Below are 23157 nucleotides of genomic sequence, written 5' to 3' on the forward strand. Positions count from 1 at the left end.
ATCTTGGCCTAGGATTCTTCTTCAGAAGTTTCACAGACACTGATCTGGTATTCCTTTAATTGCAGCTGTTGTGTGCTGCTAGGATGAGATTTATTCGCTTGAAGGTCCATTTCAACTTATTTTTTAAAAAATTATTGTTGTTAATTAATAAAGGCAAGAAGCTGGAGATAAGAATAGAAAAGTGGAAGTATATAAACAGTTCCTAACTGGTGTATAGAAAGATTTTTCAAACTGTGAGTTCAACTTTCAACTTCAAAGAAGATTTGTACTTATTTAGAAACAGGAAGTCTCTCAATCAGCCAATATTGATTGATAAAAGAACACTGAAGGCCATCTCAGCCACTCTTTTGTGCAGCCTGGAAATCTGGGTTCACAGGAACTGATGAAAAAATTCTCAAATGTCTTTCTATTTTAGAAGATTCTGAATTCAAATTGCCGTATTGGAGAAAATAAAAAGCAGTAACATACCTTTTTTCTTTCAGACTGATGAATTATATGGTATCAAGGCAACTTATCTAGTATTTCAGTATAGTGAATACATCCACAAGTTGTGAGTTTTTACAGCCTGCCAAGAAAATACATGGGTAATATATATTTTCAAAGCCTCTGCCTAAAGTATTATTCAAGCATTTACATATTGCTGTTCTCTCTATTCAGATACTGAGTTTTCTGTGAATGTTAGTGACACTGTGTTGTTAGCTGGATTAAAGTGTGGCAAAATACCAAATTTTTACCTTCAATGACCAACCCCTTGCCCCTAAAAAGTATCAATACTCCAAAATAAATTCAAAGATACTCAGTCAGTGTTGACTTGCATAAAAAACAGGAGAAACAGCATTACTGGGAATAGGCATAGACTGTGGGCAGTGGGAGGGGATCAGAGTTGCTCTACAGGCAGTTTTGCAAAAATTCCCCTCATTTAACAGAGTACATTTATAACATATATTGTTCCTGGAAAAAAGGCTTTTTCCTCTTTTTTTTTTTTTTTTTTTGGATATATGATAGTATGTCAGTAATAGGCATCTGAATACTTTAAAGAGGAAAAAAAACCTTTTTCTTTGGCTATCTTATATACATATGCCACTGTTGAATTTTTTTTCCTTTTATTCCCCAGTGGTTTATTTTGGCCATAAGGCAATGAAACTCCTAAATATTGAGAGGTCAAAAGATCTTTTGTATGTACATTCCGAATCAGAAAAAACTTTGGTAGCCCCACACTTGTTCACTGAAACGCCTCACACTAGTGGGCGTCAAGCAGCAAGGACAGCACTCTGTTCAAGAGTTTGGCTTTCTGCAGGAAAATACCTGAAAAGCTCTGAGAGTAAAATACTTTTCCTTCAGATATGCAAATTGGGACTGTTTATTTTTAAAGACAGAATGTGCTTGCTTAGCATTAGAGATATCTGAAGATAACCTATTTTGTGGAATCGTAATTTGAACTGCAATGAAAAATAGATTTATTTTAGGCCTGTGTAAGGTAAGGCTGAAAAAGGAGTATTTATTATAGTGCTCTGTGTGAATCTTCTAAATACATTTATGTTTCTGTGGAATTAAGAAAATTGTAAATACTAGTCTAAGTCACGTGTTCATCGATATCAGCCTCAAGATTGTAGAGCTACAGAGCATGCAACAGGTAAAAAAAGAATATTAACTTGTTATTTTCAGATTTGTATGATAAATATTTTGACATTGTTAAGTCACATTTTATTTGTCATATAAAATATCAATAGTGAATATGTTTTTTTCTTATAATACTCATTTTCTTACTTGCTGAGTGGGTGCAGAAGATGATAAAAATGCATTGTATCTATTTCTGCTGGCCTACAAAACTAGTAAGAGAAAGATTTGGGAAAGAGAATTTAAATGCCTTACACTATTTTAACATCAAAATCAATCAGCGTCTTGAAATTTGCCTCAAAGCAGTATGTATTAGTCAAAATTTCATCTAGTGCACTCCAGTGAAATCAAGGTGAATGAATTAAATCCTACAGGAGCTGGGACATGAACAAGCACAAGACAGGCAAGAGACAACTTTGTGGGTTTAGGAAATACAGATTATAAACACCTCTGCATTCTTTTCCGTTGTGTTTTGATCTGCATTGTAAACCCACCCTCTTAGATAAGTGCATTTTAATAATGAGGTAGCTTCAGCATATGAAATAATTTGTTCCCTTTAATTGTACTTACATTATGTGTATTGTTAATGGAGAGAAAGTGTGATTTTAATGATTGCAACACAATGGAAGGAGCAATCTTTAATTGCTCCTTTAATCTTCATTAATTATCTTGTTTTCCAAAGGCAGAAGATATGAATCCTGATCCATTCTATCAACATGCTATTTAGATTTATCCCCTCTTTATTAAAGAGCATTATGAGTAGCAGAAGCTTTTTGGACGTGTTCTTATATAATTCTTTAAAATCTCATTCATTATAAATTGAAGAATCATAGAATCATAGAATGGTTTGGGTTGGAAGGGACCTTAAAGATCATCTAGTTCCAAACCCCCTGCCACAGGCAGGGACACCTTTCTGCTAGACCAGGTTACTCAAAGCCTCATCTAACCCCGCCTTGAACACTGCCAGGGAGGAGGCATCCACAGCTTCTCTCACTACCCTCACAGTAAAGAATTTCTTCCTAATATCTAATCTAAATCTACCCTCTTCCAGTTTAAAACCGTTCCCCCTCATCCTATCACTACATGCCCTTGTAAAAAGTCCCTCTCCAGCTTTCCTGTAGGCCCCCTTCAAGTACTGGAAGGCTGCTATAAGGTCTCCCCAGAGCCTTCTTTTCTCCAGGCTGAACAGCCCCAACTCTCTCAGCCTGTCCTCATAGGAGAGGTGCTTCAGCCCTCTGATCATCTTTGTGGCCCTCCTCTGGACTCGCTCCAACAGCTCTATGTCCTTCTTATGTTGGGGGCCCCAGAGCTGGACTTAATACTCCAGGTGGGGTCTCATAAGAGCAGAGAAGAGGGGCAGAATCACCTCCCTCGACCTGCTGGCCACGCTTCTTTTGATGCAGCCCAGGATATGGTTGGCCTTCTGGGCTGAAAGCGCACATTGCCAGCTCATGTTGAGCTTCTCATCAACCATCACCCCCGCAAGGTGATGATGAAGCAAGACTTTGTATTTAAAACTGGTTTTAAACAAATTCAGTTTCCCCTTTAGAAAACATGGCATTCTTTTACTAATTTCATGTTTTCTTTTCAATCTTTCTTGCAGAGCCAGAAACAAGGCTATATGTCTTGTTTTCCACATATCTTTGTTTTAAATATACTGTCTAACGTTAATCACTGATGAATCTTTTTGATCACTAACATTTGAATGACTGGCTGGTACATGTACTCTTGCAACAACATTTATGATGTCATTGGCTGGATGTACTGAAGAAACCCTTCTCATGCCACATCCTGTGGCATTCAACATCCTTACGTCTTTGTGAACAGAAGAAAGCCATATTCATAGAGTTCCTCCTCTGAGGGGAGGGAGGAATATAGTGAGAGAAGGGAGGAATTGAGCCTGACTATTTATTTCTTCCTCCAAATCTACCAGATTTGAATTCTTACAATGGAAGCATGAAAGACTGTAGTCCTCCAGTTATTTTCTAACAAACCTTTTTCAATTAAATAAGGAGAATTGATTGAATTAATAATTAGTTAAGGACCCATTTTCTATTAAGTGTGTGTTTTAGTAAGTGATACACAGTTCTTTGGAAACAAACCTCTTCCTTCCAAGTGTGCATGCTGGATATGTATGTATGGATATGTATACTACTTCTGCAGTAGTGATCACTTGACACTGCATGTGTCCTGTAAATCTTTGACCCCTGTTTAATAATCCAAAGGTAAAAGAGGACAGAGTCTACATTAGCAGTGATGGGGATTTGCAACAGGATTATATTGGCATGCTTCTACATCATGTAGTTATACAGTAAATTCAGTTTTTTGTTAGTGTATATCTTAGTAGAAGTTTGTTAGGTTTATTAACTTAAAACAATTTCTAATTAATAAAATAGGAACATCAGATTCTGTGGTAGGATTATGTCACTTATTTGTTGATGTTTTTTTTCTTTACTTCACTGAGGGAAATTAAAACACTTCACTTCCTGCAATTTAAAATCTGCTTCACTTCTGAGTCCGCTTGACTGGCAAGTGATGCTCATGAAAAGCATTTTTGTTTAGCTAGGGAAACTCTTTTACCATTAGCAATCACATTACATGTGATTTGTAAGTACATTGGGTAGCTAAAATGCTGTAGGTGCTCTTTTGAAAATCTTTTCATGTGGAAAACATTGTAACACTCAGTCCCTGAGTTTTCTTACTGGGAGAAACATGATTGCCCTGAGGTAGTAGCTTCCAGTGCCCTGGGCATCAGAAGTGTAACTCAGGGTATTGATAAATACTCTGTATCCAGAAGATCTCATCTTTTTCAAAACCACTATGAGTATTGCCTTCAGTGAGACAATAAAAACCTTGATTCTTTAGAAAGACCACATGCAGAGGCACTTCTCTCTGCTTATCACTAATGCCCTTTGTTCAGTCTGCAAAGGCAGTGTGCAAGGCTTTGCATGACTGAAGCTTCCAAGTGCCCCTTGATTATGTAGCTTTTGGCTTTTTTTTTTTTTTTTTTTTTTTTTTTTTTTGCGCTAGCCGTTTGCTTTTGTTTACCGGTCTGGCACACTTGATAGGAATTGCCACTCACTGTTTGGATCAGTGTTCTCATTGGAGCTCAGGCTGTTACTCAAAGCATAATAAAGAATAAATCAAATTGATAATGTAGGCTCTGATGTTAAATGTTTTGAGGCCATCCCGCATGATAATGACACTGGAATTATTTAATGAAAATTTTGCTTTGGGTTTCTCTGTTGGTATATGTATTCATTTAGCAAGAAGGAGGTCCTGCCACTGCAAAGAGTTACCAGTCCTCGTTTTTTTCCGCTTACGTTTTCTAATACTGATTCCTGGGAGAGAAAGAAAGACCTTACCTTGTCCCATAGCTGAGCTCTCTACAAATGTCATGCTGTGTATTTTGCACTGGCCTGAATCAGTCATGCCTGTATCTATAGAGGGCAGTAACCGCAAGCCAAAATAAAACCTTTTCCTAAAGACCAGGTTAGCCCACTGTTTCAGGGTCACATCACTGGAACACCTTATAGGCAGCATAGATGCAAGCATTCCAGGTTTGGTTAGCCATTGCACACTGCCTGAACACATATATTACTGAGATTGCAGTATAGATTACTTGGGATGTGCCAGTTTCTTTTGTTCCCTATGGTGGATGGACTTCTGCTTATAGCATGAAATTTTATATTTTATTTCCTTCATAGCAGCCCACACAGTGCTGTGTTTTGGATTTGTGACTAAAATAGTATTGATAGGAAGATAAAGCAATGGGATATTACCTTTAACCAAATATCTGTACTTCAGTGACAGCATTTTTTAATGGATTTTTCCATGTAGATGAAAATTTCATTTGAATGCTTCAGCAGAGGCTACTTGTGTTAGATCTCACATATTTTGTCATTTATCCTACCACTATCTCTTCTACCTAATTTTATTTGCTTATGTTGTGTTTTTTTTTTTTTTTGCTCTGCCTTGTGTACCAGAGAAGATGCTATAAGCATTCTCAGCCATCAGTCTTCTCCCAAGTGGTTTTTAATTGCTGGAAACAGGTTCTTTTGCCATTTGAAGTCATTATACTTAACAAAAGAAATGGTCCATCTTCATAACGGTTTCGGTGCTCTTTTTGTGGATTTTTCTTCTATATAATAATAAAAAAAATGTAGTTGAACTGTCATTTCTTCTGTGATTTAGAAAAGTACTGAGAACAAATCAATGTCAGGAAATAGTTAACGTGAAATAATTAAAACTTGAAGAGGACTGAAAATGGACAGATCAAGTTATATTAAAAAAAAACAACAGAAAAAGGAAAAGAAAAAGACATATTATTGTCTTGACTGTTTAACCTTTGGCCACAGTTGTGTGAATTTGCAGGTGTTAAATTATCTAGAGGATGGCTTGTGAATTTTTGCTGTTGTCAGTAGAAGCATATTGGGAGTTACATGGAAGAAAATAAGCATTGACTAACAGACTACAAATTTCAAACAATATGTATTCTCTAGTTCATATCAAGTCTTATACGAATGCAAAATATAATGCTGATCAGACTTAATTTATGTTGTGTTTTATGACTGTGATAAAACAAAATAAAAATAGCAACAAGTATGTTTAGTCATATTATTTTCCATGAACAGGAAACCTTCAATGAAATTATGCTGTTGCTGTGTTAGAGTGAATAGATTAGTTTTTTCAAAAAAAAGTAATATGATTTGGATTGCCCTATGTCAGATTTACATGAAATATATTGGAGTACTTTCACTGTTAATTTGCCCTGAGGTTATAAAAGAAACTTGTATGTAATGTGCTGTCATGTGCTCTTATGATTATTAACTTCATTTACTATTGTTTTGTCTTTCTCTGAAATAAAAAAAACAGCAGATTTGTTCTTGTTACATGTTAATTCTTTTATTGCTTTTGAACTGTGTTAAATTTGATTGTACAGAATTGCTTAAAAGCCTGCTTTCTAAAGGAAAGATGTATTTTTGTCTCCCTCCCTTCCCCCAGCTTCAGACAACCTGATTCTGAGTTGCCTTACCAGCCTATTATTGTATAATTTCTTCACATTTCACACGGAATGTTGTCTTAAGTCTGTGTCACTTTTGTTATTCTGTGATATAAACTCAAAAGCAGACTGAGCTGACCAGTGAATATTTCTCTGATTGTTCAGTGCACATGAAAAATCTGTTGGGAACCGTTCCCTGTTTGCTCAAGGTTGTGCCACTTGAGTGGCTAAAAAGGATATGAGTGTTCCTGACCCAGTTCTGTGTGGGTATTTTTCAGACACTTCAAGGTCTGGTTTTGTTTTAAATTTCCATTTTCAGATCTCATAAACATGTTCACCTTTGTCTTACTCTGCATTACTGGATTCCTGACTGATGTGCTATCATTTCGATGTGTCCTTCTGCAGGTTGTTAAATGTGCTATGCTGTGAGCTCAATACCCTTTTACTCTTGGAGACTCAGTATAAGGTGTCAGAAGTTTTACTAACTGCTCAGGAGGAAAATGTCACAGAAACTTCAGAAGGACCAGGGTAAGAAGTGACTGATGCCCAGGGAAGTGGTTGAGTCACCATCCCTGGAGATATTTAAAAGACGAGTAGATGTGATGCTTAGGGACGTGGTTTAGTAGCGGGCTTGGCAGTGCTAGGTTAACGGTTGGACTTGACCTTAAAGGTCTTTTCCAACCAAACCAGTTCTATGATTCTATGATGTAAATGTTGTTTTAGCTATCAAACTTTTCTCCTGAGAAGAAATACATGAATACCTTAGTGGCTTTAAACATACAAATGCTCTCACTCAAGTTGGCTTCTAATGTGCATAAATTTACTTACATGCAGGTTTGTCATCAATCTTAAATTATGAAAAGATACAACAGTCTTGTTCTTTTTCCTGTGTCCACCTCAAAATTTTAAGAAATAAAAAAGCAAATATTTTTCTCATTTTCATTTGTGTTAATCTTAAGGTATTTCTTAAAAAAAAGAAGTGCAAATTCTGTAGATGTAAATATTCCTTTTTATTTTATATTATTCTTTTATGCTATGCATATGATATAAAGTTAGGGTATTGTTTTAATGTTTATGAATTAAAGGCATCATCAGTCCTTTGGTTTTCTGGGGTTTGCTTTTTTTAATTTATTTATAATTTAGTCAACTCTCCAGCTTCTGTGACTTCCCATTGCTCACTTCTAAATAAAACTGCACAATGTATCCTTTCAAAAGGAAAAGTGTATTTTTGGGACAGAAGTGGACAGTCATTTACTCACAGACATTTTGTCCTTTCTCTCAGCATGCTGAATTTTGAGAACTTTCCTCTTGCTGTTTGCTATATGGGACCAGAACAGAGTTTGAATCAAACAGTATGGGTGAAATCTCAGCAGGTATAGGTGATTGTTATATACCATTTGAGGATGAAACCTACCGTTTCCTTACTAAGAAACAAAGTTGTAAGAAACATAGTTATAAAAACTGATTTTTATTCCTTTTAAAAAAATTTGTATCTTGTGCTACACAGTAACTTCAGACAGCAAGTTGGCTATGTGTAAAGTTATGAATAGCTCTGCTTGTTTGTGACAGCAGAAATTTGCTGGTAAGCCAAATAAGGAGCAAGTTTTGATGGTCCATAAACTGTCTCTGCCCTAATTACTGAGCATGTGGGCATAACAAAGCTTGCGAAGTTTTCTACTCTTTTGTGTCCAGTAATTGATCAGATGTTTCCAATCAGTAGTAGGTAGAGAAGTACAAAGTTAGGATAACGCTTGCAGACATCTCAAAATACTTCATGTTTCTGTTTTATTTCTTTATGCCTATGTGCTTTACAGGTTGTGTTTTAACTCCAGTATTTCTCTCAAGGTATCCTTGCTCATTAACGTTTTCTGAATTAAACAGTTGGTAAATCAAAATGGTTCTGATTTTTGGAGTTTTTCAGGTTTTGTTTCTTTTTTTTTCCCCAGAGATTTCATAATTGATGGTCTGTCAGTGGAGAGAAACCATGTTCTTGTAAGGATAAATCTGATTGGAGGACCACAGGAAAGGATTTTGCCTTTGAGAGTACTAGATAAGGTTAGAATCTAAAATTTAAGTCTCTCTTTCCAGAACTCCTGCCTTCATTAATTGAACATATTTGCTGATAATTCAGCATGTGGAAAATCACAGAATCACAGAATCAATCAGGTTGGAAGAGACCTCTGGGATCATCGAATGATTTAACATTAAGAAATACAAGTCCAGCTTTAGCTTTATGAAGGGTTAAAATTTTTAAGAAGCGATACACTGAAAAAATACATTGTTCCCACTATCTGGGGTTTGGCATGTACCTAGGATACATCAGATTCAGATGAAATGTTTATATCGCTCTATTTTAATGTTACTTTTCCTACTATAAAAGTGAATGCAATTTGTCTATTTTTTACTTATATATTCTTGTGTTTTCTTTATTAGCTTTCCATTTGTTATATCTTCCTTATATTTGCTATTTTTTGCATGCTTGGATTTTTATCTGCAGTATCTAATACCTGGAGCTTTCATCAATGTTATAACAATACAGTATTTGTTAAGCAGCTCCTTTAAATGTTTTGCTTCTCACTGGCTTTCAGTCTCATAAAGATGAAATGCAGATTACTGTCAGCACAACAAAGACAGTTAGATCAATGTATAAAATTGGAAATAAAGTTTTGTGGTTATTTTTATAAAAACTGCAAATTCCTCTTTAGTTGAAAAAAACTAAAATCAAAACTGTCAGTGGTATATACTGTAAAAATTTTGGCTGAAATGCTTTTTAGATTTTTTTATCCTTTAACTGTTTTTTTTTTAGTTATGGAATATCTCATTGCAAATTGTATTATCAAGCATAATTTTGGTGCATAGGCAATAGTTCTGGGAACTTTACCTGTGTGATAATCAAGCAAATGCTATTAATTCTTTTCCTAAATTAATTTCTTTCTGGTCCTGTTTCTAGGGCAGCGATCCATATCCTTGGCCAATGTTTTCATCATTCCCTTTGCCAAAGTGCTATCTTGCAGAAATTCCTAGGAAGGCTGAATTCAGACAAGGTACATACGAAGCATGCAAGCAGTGTAGATGTCAAACAAGCATCTCTGTTGATTTTCTTTTTCTCTTTCCTTCTTGCCTTCCACCCCCTCATCCCCCAGATTATAATCTCATAAGTACTTAAGGATTTTTTATTGTTGTCTGCATTTGTAGCTAAATAAGTTCGTTTGCTTTTGCTTGTCTGACTTTGTGCAACTGTCAATCTGCAAAGCTCTGTTTAGTAATCTAATTCTTATGCAAACTTCAAGATTAACCTTTTGGCTCATCTCCGGTGAGTGACTCATGAGATGTGTTTATATCATCTCTCTAGTAACTGAAGCAAGACAGTATGGTTAAGCTACAATTTTTTTGTACACTATTCTCATGATTCACATCCCTGTGTTTACAAAGCTTGGTGGTGTGTGAAATAGACAGCGTTTAGGATAGTTGGTTTCCACACTGAACATCAGTTTGGAATGTGGGCAGACTGGAGAATCCTGTGAAGAACTATCTAGGCAAAGCAGTTTAATTCCTACAGAGAAACCATTTTAAGGTTTTAATTTGCATAGACAATGCAAAGGAATCTGATGTATGGTTTATAGTAAATAAATCATTCTTTGTTTATGTTTACTGTATCCTTGAGTTGTACTTACTAGAAATTATTTGTGAATTTCCTTAGCAGATATAGATTTTCAAAAGTGATAGAAATTCTACATTAACTGTAGAATACAAAATAGTCCATTTATAAATATCTAGAAACAAAACTAAAAAAAAAAGCTGATTTCCTTCTCTGAAAAGAAGAAAGGCCATGTAGTTATACAAGAAGGGAGTTTTCTGTATCTTAACTTTGGTAATACTGTTCCAGGCTTCCCAAGGCACTTTTCATAAGAGAGCAATCAAATCACTGTAAAGTGGGTGCCCAGTTGTTTTAAATATGTCTTCAATGAGGCAGGTAGTATTGCTTTTGGATTGGAAAAGCATGTTTTGTTGTATCCCACAGAACCTCTCTGTTCTCTTGTTCAGAGCAATTCTGTTGCTCATCATTAACAAGTGGGATAATGGAATGGAGATTGTGGTTGTCACTTTTGTGGATGACAACCAGCTAGGAAAGCTACGGTAAAACTTTTTGACCAACAGTAAATTTGCTGAAATGAAGTTTCAAAGGTTTGCAAATGTGTTTGATGAAGTATTGAAATATTTTTATTTGAAATGGCATTTTTGATATTAAAGGTAACTGAAGTAAAAGACTACATAACTGACAAATGAACAGAACAGTTTCATAGTCAAACAATATTTTGGTTTTGCTGTTTGAAAAAAAAAAAAGGAAAACAAAACATGGAAAGTGTTCAGTTTCAGTTCTCATACAAAAAAAAGATTCTTCCACAAAACTGTGAATATCTGATTTGCCAGACTGAAGCTTTCAGGATGTGTAAGTTGTTTTGAAAGAAAGTATCGGAATAAATAGATCAGAAATGAAAAGAATGAAATTCATAAATTGCTATTTCTAGTGCTTGGTAAAAAAGAAATCAAGAGCATGAGTAGAAGATGGGGAATATCTGAACTGTATTCTTCAGCACTATAGTATGGCAGTGATAGGAGTGCTCTTTCACAAGAGAGGTTAAAAATATGATTATGAGAAAGATCTGTGAGTTACATTTATACAAGACAGAAGATGATCTTTGTCGGTTGAAGGTTGTGAGTTCTTGGGTGGAGTACCTCTAGCGTGGGCACTGCAATCTAAGGAAAATAGATACGTTTGAGGGATTCTAGAGCACAGCTATGGATCATGACTTTGAAATGTGATATGCGAGTATAGACTGAAATAATTGGAACTGGCTGATGCTGAAAAGACAGAGGTCATGCAAGTCTTTTAGTATGTTAAAACCGATTATAAGGGTATTAGTATTGTAACATTAACTACACTGTAGGTTATTAAAAGTTAAACTTTTTAGAACTGTATTAAACTGTAATATTCACTCTTCTATTTGCACAGAAGGTCTATTTTCCTTTTTCTTTTCCTAGCTCTGCAATTGTGAGAGTTGGTGATGAACGTGACTGAAGAATAGTGTCCGTAATTGTCCTGCAATGATGCGTTCACTGCTTAGCATTTCCATATACATAGACATCTCATCATTCATTAATCTTACTCTCTTCCTGACTCATCCAGTCCAAAATTGCTACCAAAAATCTTCTCTGATAATGTTCTTAAAGTCTTTTGAAGTTTTATCTCAGCCACTGTTCTTTGCTTTATACTCTAACTTGAATGGGAACATGCTGCCATGTTTCTGGTTTGTGATTATTTTTTTTTTTCAAATCAGATTTCTTTCCAGCCATGTTTTTTTGGATATCTGCCTGAAACTAGCAGTCTCTCCTTTTTAAAAACTTTTTTTTTAAGCTTCCTCTGTCAAGGAACCAGCTATATTAGCTTTCCTATTATCCCTTATAGTTTCACATAAATGTCTTCATCATTTGCACTTCTTTGACTTGTCCTCCTTTTTATTTTTGGCTCAGTATTCATGTTTGAGCCTGTTGTCTTTCACTCTTTAAGAAGTCCACTCAATTAATGAAAGATGAAAGCGAAATAAGTGGAGAGGTCTATCAGAAATGTACATCGGCTTTCCTAAATATATATCCTTATATGGATTTGTTTTCATGTAGAAGTCAAATATAATATAACCAGGTTATTCATTATCTATAAATTTAGATTTTAAATAAGACACACATGGATTTGCAGATCTTAGTTTCTTAGTCACAGGAAAACACTTTTATCACAAAACACAATCAGATGAGAAAGGGCTTGTGACATTTCTGACGTTTTCTAAAATACTTATGAATTTTCCTAGGTCTTACAGAATCACAGAATCACAGAATGTTAGGGATTGGAAGGGACCTCGAAAGATCATCTAGTCCAATCCCCCTGCTGGGGCAGGATTGCCTAGACCATATCACACAGGAACGCGTCCAGGCGGGTTTTGAATGTCTCCAGAGAAGGAGACTCCACAACCTCTCTGGGCAGCCTGTTCCAGTGTTCAGTCACCCTTACAGTAAAGAAGTTTTTCCTCAAATTTAAGTGGAACCTCCTGTGCTCCAGCTTGCACCCATTGCCCCTTGTCCTGTCAAGGGATGTCACTGGGAAGAGCCTGGCTCCATCCTCTTGACACTTGCCCTTTACATATTTATAAACATTAATGAGGTCACCCCTCAGTCTCCTCTTCTCTAAGCTAAAGAGACCCAGCTCCCTCAGCCTCTCCTCATAAGGGAGATGTTCCACTCCCTTAATCATCTTCGTGGCTCTGCGCTGGACTCTCTCTAGCAGTTCCCTGTCCTTCTTGAACTGAGGGGCCCAGAACTGGACACAATACTCCAGATGCGGCCTCACCAGGGCAGAGTAGAGGGGGAGGAGAACCTCTCTCGACCTGCTGACCACACCCCTTCTAATACACCCCAGGATGCCATTGGCCTTCTTGGCTGGCTCATGGTCATCCTGTTGTCCACTAGGACCCCCAGGTCCCTTTCCCCTACGCTGGTATCCAACAGCTCTGCCCCCAACTTGTACTGGTACATGGGGTTGTTCTTGCCCAGATGCAGGACTCTACACTTGCCCTTGTTATATTTCATTAAATTTCTCCCTGCCCAACTCTCCAGCCTGTCCAGGTCTCTCTGAATGGCTGCGCAGCCTTCCGGCATCTCAGCCACTCCTCCCAGTTTTGTGTCATCAGCGAACTTGCTGACAGCGCACTCTAATCCCTCATCCAAGTCATTAATGAATATATTGAATAGAACTGGTCCCAGAACCGACCCTTGCGGAACTCCGCTAGACACAGACCTCCAACTGGACTCTGTCCCGCTGACCACCACTCTCTAGCTTCTTCCCTTCAGCCAGTTTACAATCCACCTCACTACCCGATCATCCAGACCACACTTCCCCAGTTTAGCTGCGAGGATGCTGTGGGAGACCGTGTCAAACGCTTTCCTGAAATCGAGGTAGACCACATCCACAGCTTTACCATCATCTATCCACCGGGTAACATCCTCATAAAAGGCTATCAAGTTGGTTAAGCAAGACTTCCCCTTGGTGAAGCCATGCTGAGTGCCCCTAATGATCCCCCTATCCTTGATGTGCCTAGAGACAGCACCAAGAACAAGTTGCTCCATCACCTTTCCAGGGATGGAGGTGAGGCTGACTGGTCTATAGTTACTCGGGTCCTCCTTCCTGCCCTTTTTGAAGACTGGAGTGACATTTGCTTTCCTCCAGTCCTCAGGCACCTCTCCTGTTGCCCATGACTTAGCAAAGATGATGGAGAGTGGCCTAGCAATGACTTCCGCCAGCTCCCTCAGCACCCGTGGGTGCATCCCATCAGGGCCCATGGATTTATAGACATCCAGGTTGCTTAATTGGTCCCTGACCCAGCCCTCATCAACCAAGACAGATTCCGCCTCTATCCTGACTTCTTCTGCGGCCGCAGGGGTCCAGGGCTCCTCAGGACAGCCTCCAACAGTATAGACAGAGGCAAAGAAGGCATTCAGTAACTCCGCCTTCTTTTTATCCTCTGTCTCCAGGGCCCCCACCTCATTCATCAGTGGGCCTACATTGCCTCTAGTGTTGGCTTTACCTGCAATGTATTTGAAGAAGCCCTTTCTGTTGTCCTTGACCTCTCTTGCAAGGTTTAATTCCAAGGAGGCCTTAGCTTTCCTAGTTGCCTCCCTACATCCTCTGACAACAGACTTATATTCCTCCCAAGTGGCCAGCCCCTCCTTCCACGATCTGTACACCTTCTTCTTCCACTTGAGTTTGCCCAGCAGTTCCCTGTTCAACCATGCAGGTCTCCTGCTACCCTTCCTTGACTTCCTACCTGCTGGGATGCTCTGATCTTGAGCTCGGAAGAAGCAGTCCTTGAATGCTAACCAACTATCTTGGGCCCCCTTACCTTCTAGTACCCTGTCCCATGGGATTTCCCCTAGCAATTGCTTGAAAAGGCCAAAGTTGGCCCTCCTGAAGTTCAGGGTTGTGATTCTGCTAGCTATTCTGTTCCTGCCACATGAGATCCTGAACTCTACCATCTCATGGTCGCTACAACCAAGGCTGCCCTCAGCCTTCACCTCTTCAACCAGACCCTCCTTGTTAGTGAGGATCAGATCCAGCAGCGCTCCTCTCCTAGTTGGCTCATCCACCATTTGCATCAGAAAGTTACCATCAATGCACTGGAGGAACCTCCTGGACTGGGGATGGCTGGCTGAGTAGGCCTCCCAGCAAATATCAGGGTAGTTGAAATCCCCCACAACAACCAGGCCCTGTAATTGAGAGACTGCTCTCAGCTGCCTGTAGAAGGCCTCATCACCCTCCTCATCCTGATCCGGTGGCCTGTAATAGACACCCACAACAGTATCACCCCTGCCAGCCTGCCCCTTAATTCGCACCCACAAACTCTCAACTCGCTCCTGATCTGCCTCTGGACAGAACTCAATACATTCTAGCTGCTCACTCACATAAAGAGCAACTCCACCACCTCTCCTTACTGGCCTGTCTTTCCTGAACAGGACATAGCCATCCATGACCACATTCCAGTCAAACAAACCTGCTTTTAGAGAGACAAAAGCTAGCTGAAGAATATTTGAAGAATTATAAAGCAGCATCTTTTAGGGAGTGAGATCAGTTTAATCTTGCAGAAAGTTATGATGTGGTGCTTCAGATTTCATACATGCAGGTAACTGTAGGTTATTTATAGTGCAGTTCCATACCTTCATAAGTATTTTTGACAACGCTACACAAAGCAACCACTGCTAGCACAAAGGAAGGGATGCGATGGCAAAATGTAACCACTGTGGTGGGTTGACCCTGGCTGGATGTCAGGTGCCCACCAAAGCTCTATCACTCCCCTCCTCAGCTGCACAGGGGAGAGAAAATATAATGAAAGGCTCGTGGGTCAAGATAAGGACAGGAAGATCACTCAGCAATTACTGTCACGGGCAAAACAGACTCAACTTGGAGAAAATTAATTTAATGTATTACCAATCAAATCAGAGTAGGATAATGAGAAATAGAAACTAAATCTTAAAACACCTTCCCCCCACCCCACCCTTCTTTTCAGGCTCAACTTTACTCCCGCTTACCTCTATCTCCTCCCCACCAGAGGCACAGGGGGATGGGGCACGGGGGTTGTGGTCAGTTCATCACACATCTCTGCCAATCCTTCCTCCTCAGCAAGAGGACTCCTCACACTCTTCCCCTGCTCCAGCGTGGGGTCTCTCCCACAGGAGACCGTCCTACATGAACTTCTCCAACGTGAGTCCTTCCCACAGGCTGCAGTTCTTCACGAACTGCTCCAGCGTGGGTCCCCCACGGGGTCACAAGTCCTGCCAGCAGACCTGCTCCAGCATTGGCTACTCTCTCCACGGGGCCACAGGTCCTGCCAGGAGCCTGCTCCAGCATGGGCTTACCATAGGGTCACAGCCTCCTTAAGGCATCCACCTGCTCCGGTGTGGGGTCCTCCAGGGGCTGCAGGTGGATATCTGCTCCACTGTGGACCTCCATGGGCTGCAGGGGGACAGCCTGCCTCACCATGGTCTTCACCATGGGCTGCTGGGGAATCTCTGCTCCGGTCCCTGGAGCACCTCCTCCCCCTTCTTCTTCAGTGACCTTGATGCCTGCAGAGTTGTTTCTCTTACATATTCTCACTCCTCTCTTCTGGCTGCAGTTGCTGTTGCGCAGCAACTTTTCCCCTTCTTAACTATGTTATCTCAGAGGTGCTACCGCTGATGGGCTTGGCCTTGACCTGCAGCGGGTCCATCTTGGAGCTGGCTGGCATTGGCTTTATTGGACATAGGGGAAGCTTCTAGCAGCTTCTCACATAAGACGCCCCTGTAGCCCCCTGGCTACCAAGACCTTGCCATGCAAGCGCAGTACAACCACATATGAGAAAGAAGACAGGACTGCAGCAAATTAATTAAATTGACATAAGGTTCTCTTCAATCACACTGTTAGGGTATGATTTCTTGTTATGTTTGAGCATAAGCTCACCATCATCAGAAGAGGAAGGTCTTACTCATTTCTTTCCTTACTTTTTCTTTTCTTTCTATTGCTGGTCATTTTTTTTTTGTCTTCCTCTGTTCCCTCACCTTCTGTCCTTCACTTCCTTCAGCAGTTCTGTCATTTATTCCAGAAAAAAAATTAATTCAAATCATTAATCTAGGATAACTAGTGAACCCATTTAGTCACTTACTAGAAAAGAGAAGAAAGAAGAGCAGGACTTCTCTCTTTTGGCTTTGGCATGTGTTCAGAACACCTCTAGCAATAGTGTGGAAGCCCACCCTCAGTAACAAGCAATATGCATAGCCCAGGACTGTCTGGAAGTTGGAGTTCCAGATGCATGCTAATACTGTTGGGCAAGTTATAGTTGCTTACTAACTTGTGAAAGTGAGCTGGCATTTGTTTAGTGTCATGAGTTTTCTGGAAGCAATTTTCATTCAAAAAACCCCCCAAGGTTCTCTTTTTTTGTACTGTGAAGACCTGCTGGAGGAAGTGGTAGTCCATGTTTAATGATAAGCTATTAAGTGAATAGTTTAGCTGGAAGAAAAAAAAGGTACTGTGAGTTGCCACAATATGATACCAATTACAGTATGTGATGGATACATTAAATACATGGTTATGCTATAGTGTGTTGGTTGCATGGATCTTAAGCTTATTTCTGTGTCATCTGAGTTTGAACATTCCTGTGAGCTCGCTGAGGATCCTAGGTCTTGTATCCTTCTTGACTGGGGGAAAAAATCCATTGGTTATGTAAAAATGAGTTCTTGTTTTCAGTAGGTTGCTTGCCTGTCTCTATTCTGATGACAGAAATGGAAATTGTGTTGACTTGGCAGTTGTGATAAGTAGGTAGTTCATATTTTACTGATAGTATTTACTCTTGCATTTTGTCTCTTTAGACTTTTTGCAGGCTTGCATATACGTGTCTGCATTAGTTATATTTAGTACATATTTGAAGTTGCTTAAGTTCCATTCTCCTTCTATGACAAAGTGACCCGCTTAGTAGATGAGGGCAGGGCCGTGGATGTAGTCTATCTAGACTTCAGTAAGGCATTCGACACTGTCTCCCACAGCATCCTCCTGGACAAACTGGCTGCCCGGGGCTTGGATGGGTGGACTCTTAAATGGGTTAAAAACTGGCTGGATGGCCGAGCCCAGAGAGTGGTGGTGAATGGGGCAAAGTCCAACTGGCGGCTGGTCACTAGCGGTGTTCCCCAGGGCTCAGTTCTGGGGCCGGTGCTGTTCAATATCTTTATAGATGATCTAGACGTAGGGATTGAGTGCACCCTCAGCAAATTTGCAGATGACACCAAGCTGTGTGGCAGTGTCGATCTGCTGGAGGGTAGGAAGGCCCTACAGAGGGATTTGGACAGGTTAGATAGATGGGCCAAGACCAACAGCATGAGGTTCAACAAGAACAAGTGCCGGGTCTTACACTTCGACCACAACAACCCCATGCAGCTCTACAGGCTGGGGGAAGAGTGGTTAGAAAGCAGCCCGGTGGAAAGAGACCTGGGGGTGCTGATCGACAGCCGGCTAAACATGAGCCAGCAGTGTGCCCAGGTGGCCAAGAAGGCCAATGGCATCCTGGCCTCTATTAGGAATAGTGTAGCCAGCCGGTCTAGGGAAGTGATCGTCCCTCTGTACTCGGCACTGGTGAGGCCGCACCTTGAGTACTGTGTCCAGTTCTGGGCCCCGCACTTCAAGAAAGATGTTGAGGTGTTGGAGCGAGTCCAGAGGAGGGCAACCAAGCTGGTGAAGGGTCTGGAGGGTCTGACCTACGAGGAACGGCTGAGGGAGCTGGGGTTGTTTAGCCTGGAGAAGAGGAGGCTCAGGGGTGACCTTATTGCAGTCTACAACTACCTGAAGGGAGGTTGTAGTGAAGTGGGAGTTGGCCTCTTCTCCCGGGCAGCTAGCGATAGGACAAGAGGACACAGCCTCAAGCTTCGCCAGGGGAGGTTCAGGTTGGACATTAGGAAGAATTTCTTTTCAGAAAGGGTTATTAGACATTGGAATGGGCTGCCCAGGGAGGTGGTGGAGTCACCATCTCTGGATGTGTTTAAGAAAAGATTGGACATGGCACTTAGTGCCATGGTCTAGTTGACATGGTGGTGTCAGGGCAACGGTTGGACTCGATGATCCCTGAGGTCTCTTCCAACCTGGTTGATTCTGTGATTCTGTGATTTTTGTTAAAGGCTGCCTTCCCAGAGGAACCTTAAGGCAAATACGGTGATCCGTGGTTTTTGTCAAAATTTCAGAAAAGACTGTAATACTGTAATCTTTATTTCCTTATCCTATTGTTGGAGCTTAAATTAACATTGTAAAAGGTTACATGTTTAAACAGTACAATTATGAATGCATTGACACTGCCGGATACTAGCATGTGCGCATTTCAGCAATCACAAAATAAAGATTTATTTTTGTAAAACCTGCGGGAAAGGAAGAATATTAGAGAGACAAACTGTGCAAAGAAAAATAGGGGTCAAATCAAAAAGCAAGGAGGAGGCAGCAGAGATGTATGGCCCATGGTCTTGAAGTCCTACTTTCTTGAAATTATTGAGGGATTTTTTTTAGTAGTTTTATTTCCTTCAGAGGAATCAAAATTTCACCCTGGTCTCTGGTAAATTGACTGATTAAATCTCAGCTTGAGTCTCTGATCCTCATCTGCCAAACTGAATTGCTGCAGTCCTTTAGGAAGTAAAATAGCTGTTTAACTTGTAGAGGAGTGTTGCTTTGCAGTTCTGAGATTTTCTTCAACCTTCACCTGTTATAGAAATAGCAGAAAAGGTCAGAGAAAGAACTAGAAATCCTACTGATAAGACTGTAAGAGTAAGTCCTTCTAAATTTTAATACCCACATAAGCTGTTCGAAGCATCAGTGCATGCTATTTGGAAAGATACTAACTGAGGATTTAGTTATTTGAGGATGACAAAGGAATTTAATGTTAATTAATTTGGAATAATTATTAATTATAATAATTAAGTTACTATAATCAGCTTTTTTTTGAAATACTATGTGTCATATAATAAATTCTAGTGGCAGGGATACCATTTACTGATTATAAATCATTAAGGTCTTTGGACCAGCTTAAAATAAATTATATGCTATATCGTAATTCTGTTGAAAGTATTATAATAACCTTAAAAGAATAAGATAATTTGAAAATAGTATTTTGTTTGTGGAAACAATTAAGTTTTGTTGGAAAACTGAATACTGAAATATTCTAAAGAAGTAAAAGTAACAGCAAGTGTTTTAAATAGCTGTAGACTGGCTCAAACAGTTGTTGAATCTTTAATCAGAACTCTCTTTGCATGACAGAATTCATTTCTATAGTGTTTTTTTTCTAAAATGTAGAAACAGAACAACGGAGAGTTTGCAAGGTATGAAGAACCTTCATCACCTTAGTGAATAGTTAATAGTAGTAGGGTAGGCTATGATCCTTTCATAATGATGAGAACTGCATGGTCCCGTAGCAAAGGGAGTGTGCACAGCTAGAGTGAGTGGATGTGCATTTACCTTATTAGAGATACCACCTTTACTTTTCCCCTGAACTTGGCCAGAAAATATTTCACAGCAGCATCAAGTACTCTGGGAACCAAGCTGCCTGAGGAGAGGCAGTCTAATTGATTGTTTCCATTTTGTAGGGTCAGGATTTTCTGTTAGAAAACTGAGTTTGATCAGTTTTATCTTACATAGGATCACTTTATGAAATGACTTGGCATTTGAACTTGAAATTTGTTCTGCCTTCAGAAAAATAGAACTTGAACAGTCAGCGCTTCCCAATATGTTAGCATTTTTTAACAAATATTGCATATGGGAAGAAAGTTATTTCCTTTTTTGATTTGCCAAAGCATATGTATGCATTCTTTTAATTGCTACCTTGCATATATTATTCAGTGTGCTGTGTCATCATGCATCATGGTAGCTTGCTAATATTCATTTGTTCAGTGTAAATTCCAAGTTAGACATTTTGGTTGCAGAAGATGTTTGATTTAAAGAAAAAATTCTTAAGGCTTTAAGTACAGACATCATATTGTTGAAAGCCAACTTGACATTTTCATGTATGGTTACACATGCTGGTTCTACATTTGTCGCTATGGTTCTTCTGTTTTCAAACCTCTGTGAGACTCAGCTAGTTGTGAAATTTACTGCCTCAGCCTGTGATATTTTATTTTAGAAAACTGGTAAAGTATGTGTAATTTCCTCTAACTTAGTAGAAAATAGAGGAAAAAAAAATCACTTTTAGCCAAGAGAGAAGAGAACATACTTACTGTCCTTTTGTCATTGCATCAATGGCAATTTTAATTTTGAAGGCATGTCTCCCTATTGGAAAGAGAGAATGTATCTTTAATAACAAGGTAAAAGTAACAGTAAGGAGCAATCTTTGAAATTCTTTCTTTGCATTTAAAAGGAATCATCATAAAGATTTTTTTGTAAACTGTTCTGCAAATTTGTTTGATAAGCAAGCTGAACGTATAATGAAAAACATTATCTGATACATTTATGCCTCATATATAACAGTTGTACCAAAAGACTTTGTTTTGATAGTGCTCAGGTAAAAAGTCAAGCATTCAGAAGTTAGAAAATGCCTGAATTATGTTGTTGCAGCCTCTGACAGCACCAACAGAGAGCCTGTGGCCCTGGACTGAAGCATGTTGGGTGCATCTAGATTCTTCAGAAAACTCAGTTTAAAATTCTAAATTTCTCTAAATATTAATGCAAAACTGGCAAGGTGACATTTCAGCGACAGCAAAAGTATGCTTTTAGTGTAACCTTTTGTCCCAGTTTTAAGTCCTTGTGCTAAAGTTGGGAAACGCTGGAGATTATCAGCAAAGCTATTACAAGAATCCTCTTAGCATGGGCAGCCCCACGTATTTTTGCAAAATTTAAGTGATAGGTATGCCTAGCAACCTGAAGGCATACACAGATATGCCATAATATATGTCCATAGTAGAAGCATCTGAAGGAAACCTCTGTACAGAAAGAAGCAGAAATTCTCTATGGAACACTGTTATGTTGCTGGTTTATCATGCTTCATTTCATGTTCTACAAAACAGTGCTTCCACCTCATGGTTTTATTATTAAACCAATGATATTTCATGGAGGATCTTTGCCTATCTTTTCTATTTTAGATTCTTAGAGTGGTGAAATTACATGGAACACCAAACTACTTTCTTTAAAATGTCTTTCCAGTTCTTATCGTTTCAGGACAGGGGAGTAATAACTTTAGGGGAGTTATAAAATGTGCCTCAGTAATGTCTTAAATGTTCAAAACCCAGCAGTAAGTAGAATGAATATTTCTGTTTTGCATAAAGCAGAATGTCATCAGCTTTAGGACTGCTTCTGCAGTTTTAATTGCCATAGGATAAGGGATATTTATTTAGTCTTTTCTTCGTAAGGTATGAGGTCTGCCAAAAATACCAGGCGATGACAGGGCTCTCAGCTGCATCTGACTTTCCTGTTCTTTGTTGAAATGGTTTCTAGTTTCTGAATGCATCTACTTGTCTCTGTAGTAATCTGTAATTAATAATTTCTTATGTAGTAAGTTTAAAAGGAAAAAAAAAAAAAGATAAAAAGAGCCAAGATTATCATTACAGAATAACACTAATTTTTAATTTCTTCTAGATAAAGATCTTGACAAGCTCTTATCACTTTTAAGAAGTCCAGAGAAGCAAACTGGGTGGACAGAAATTTGTAGAAAACTGTTCTGCCAAGTCGTGAAAGCCAGACCAGATATCATCAGTGGAACAAGTGAGTGTGACTTACTGAGTTAAGGCAAGCAAACAGAAGCCAACTAGTAAGCAACCGTTCTTTAAAGTTTCATTGAGGATTACATTATCTATACAAATAGCCAATAATTTTGTGTTGATTATGAAAACTATTTCAATGGGATTTTCCTGAGGAAACAAGGCTTATGCCTCATGTCCCATTTTTCTCTCTTTATGGCCATCATAACTTTGTGTTGGCTGTTTTCAGTGACATTTGACACAGAAAGAGGACTCAAATATAAGTCTTTGTTTCAGATCTCTAAAGGGCCCATTACTGAGATGCTGAGAAAATCGAAAAGAGAGCCTGAGAGAAAACAGACCTTTCCCAGATATCAGTGAATGACTTTAAGACGGGTTGGGAAATTACATTAATGACCAATTTCAGTAAAGAGTTTCAGAATTAAGACATACTAAACATCAAACAACACACTCATTCAGGTTTTTCTTCATTTTCATATGTATTTTCTAGTGAAGAGTGCACTCATGCAGAAGCATTGGTATAGATCAGTTAAAACAACAAACCAACCAAAACAAAAACAGTGATTACCCATATGACATAAATAATCAGAAATCAGATGTAATAATTCACTTGTAATATCATATAAACATGTGCAGCAATGAAGAAGCCAGGTGTTTTCAGAATTTGCTGGCTTCCATTTCTGTAAGAATTTTGTTTATGGTCAGATGGTCAGTACATAGTGTAACTTTTTGTTTACAGTTGCCAA

The 23157-nt window shown here is 39.0% G+C and overlaps 1 protein-coding gene across 1 annotated transcript in view; it reads left to right on the top strand.

The window, feature by feature from the left end:
* TBC1D32 (TBC1 domain family member 32) overlaps nucleotides 1–23157 on the top strand; it is a 94888-nt gene that overhangs the window by 37786 nt on the left and 33945 nt on the right. Inside the window, exons 24-27 of the mRNA XM_068399071.1 lie at nucleotides 7025–7147; nucleotides 8566–8674; nucleotides 9570–9663; nucleotides 22290–22415. Of these exons, the coding sequence (XP_068255172.1) occupies nucleotides 7025–7147; nucleotides 8566–8674; nucleotides 9570–9663; nucleotides 22290–22415 (452 nt within the window). The remainder of the gene's footprint in view (nucleotides 1–7024; nucleotides 7148–8565; nucleotides 8675–9569; nucleotides 9664–22289; nucleotides 22416–23157) is intronic.

Source organism: Nyctibius grandis, chromosome 1, assembly GCF_013368605.1.
Source record: "Nyctibius grandis isolate bNycGra1 chromosome 1, bNycGra1.pri, whole genome shotgun sequence".
Lineage (NCBI taxonomy): Eukaryota > Metazoa > Chordata > Aves > Nyctibiiformes > Nyctibiidae > Nyctibius > Nyctibius grandis.